Source organism: Perkinsus marinus (genome assembly GCF_000006405.1).
Source record: "Perkinsus marinus ATCC 50983 genomic scaffold scf_1104296937060, whole genome shotgun sequence".
NCBI classification, from domain to species: Eukaryota; Perkinsozoa; order Perkinsida; family Perkinsidae; genus Perkinsus; species Perkinsus marinus.
This window is the reverse complement of record NW_003213929.1, coordinates 853-2,447: the sequence shown is the minus strand read 5'-3', so window position 1 is coordinate 2,447 and position 1,595 is coordinate 853. Positions and strand designations below refer to the sequence as shown.

Sequence of the window (1,595 nt, the reverse complement as noted above, 5' to 3'; positions counted from 1 at the left end):
CCGTGATTATGAAGGGATCCGGAGCGATATCGAATCCCCTAGCGGGCAACCCTATAATCTGACGCGTTCGGTCAGTATCAAGTGCGGTGACGAGCTCCTGGTTAGTCCACCAGATGCTGGTAACCCGGTGACTTTGATAAGACCCGATGTGGCTACCAAGTTAATTAAGGAGGGATGTGCTCGTGGTCCTTATTCCTTGAGGGGTACTGGCTTCAAACTCACTGGAGTTACTGGAGGTGAGGCGATTACCGCGAAGACTTTCGTCGTCATGAAGGTTCACCTGAAGCCACTGGGGTCCCAGGAGTATTCCCTGTGTTCTTTCGTACAGGCATTGATCGCCCCGGGACTAACTCTGAAGTTCCTCATCGGCAACAACACACTCCATTCCTGGAACTGGCGTAGTTTCTGGAGGGGGGCCCCTAACCTCATCGTTGTGGATGTCGAAAAGCGATACAATAATAATCTCGATTCATGTCTGATCCCGAAGGAGTCTATTCGTTCGGAAACAGGAGAACGTTGGAGAATCGCACTACCCCTGGAGCGTAGTATGGGATTCCGTGAGAAGGCTCCTGACTCTCAAGAACATGCGAAGGGGCTTTGCGGTGCTGTCACGGTCATCCCGCAAGACGGGGTCCTACAGGTCCCGGTGACTGTTGGGGGCGTAGTCAGGATGTGGGAGTGCGGTGAAGTTCACCGGGTGAACGTAAAGTAGATTTCTTGCAATCTCACGCACTCTCGATATACCCCAACTATTGAGACGTTAGTGTCCAATCTTTTCTGTCTGTTCCCCTTATGCCACCCAGAGTCAGAGCAGCCTTGCGTTCTGCGGGAAGTGGTAGGAGAGGCGCGACCGGAAGCCCTACGATACCAGTTAATGAGACCGCTGATGATACCGTTGATGATACCGTTGATGATACCGCTGATGATACCGTTGATGATACCGTTGATGATACCGCTGATGATACCGCTGATGATACTTATAATATTGCCGCTAATACTACGATACCCTTAAATGCCGAATTAACAAGTGAAGTTACTGCCGTGGAATCTACGAGTTCGAGGCAGAACGTGCAAGGGGCGATTGCCGATATAGAGGGGCGAATTGGTCGGGGCCCATTAAATTCCCGTCCACACCTTCATCCATAGACTAATCAATACTCCAGTTAGTGCCAGTATCCCATGTATAAACTGCTACTATGTTAACATTCGACATCAAGTGTTCGCACTAAATCTGTCCCCATAGGCTCGAGCCAGCAGTTAAAATCCAAGTTTTGTGTTCTTCAGCCTCTCTGCAAGGTTGCACTGTACGTAGTTAGCCTAGTTTCATTAACAATAAATGGTGGTTAGACCTAGTCGTATAGTGAAGTCTCAGCTAGTATGGACAGCGATACTAGGTTCAGCAGCAATAGGGGCTGTTGGGGTGATTAGGGCTAATAGGAATAAAGCAAGCAAGGACTGTGTGGATAGATCCACTCGCGATGAAGGTATGCTTGCGTCGGAGATGCATCTGTAAGAGTCAGCGCCTTGTAGATGATATTGAAGGCCATTCGGCGAGGAAGAAGCTGTCACGAAGTGATCTGTGGAGGGTCATAATT

The 1,595-nt window shown here is 49.5% G+C and overlaps 1 protein-coding gene across 1 annotated transcript; it reads left to right on the top strand.

Annotated features, from left to right (window-relative positions):
- Positions 1-792: 792 nt before the first annotated feature.
- On the top strand, positions 793-1,027 carry Pmar_PMAR006905 (hypothetical protein; the record flags this gene model as incomplete). The annotated part of the gene is made up of 1 exon (XM_002783334.1): positions 793-1,027. A coding segment is annotated over one exon (235 nt), but the record flags the coding sequence as incomplete, so codon positions are not given.
- Positions 1,028-1,595: the final 568 nt, after the last annotated feature.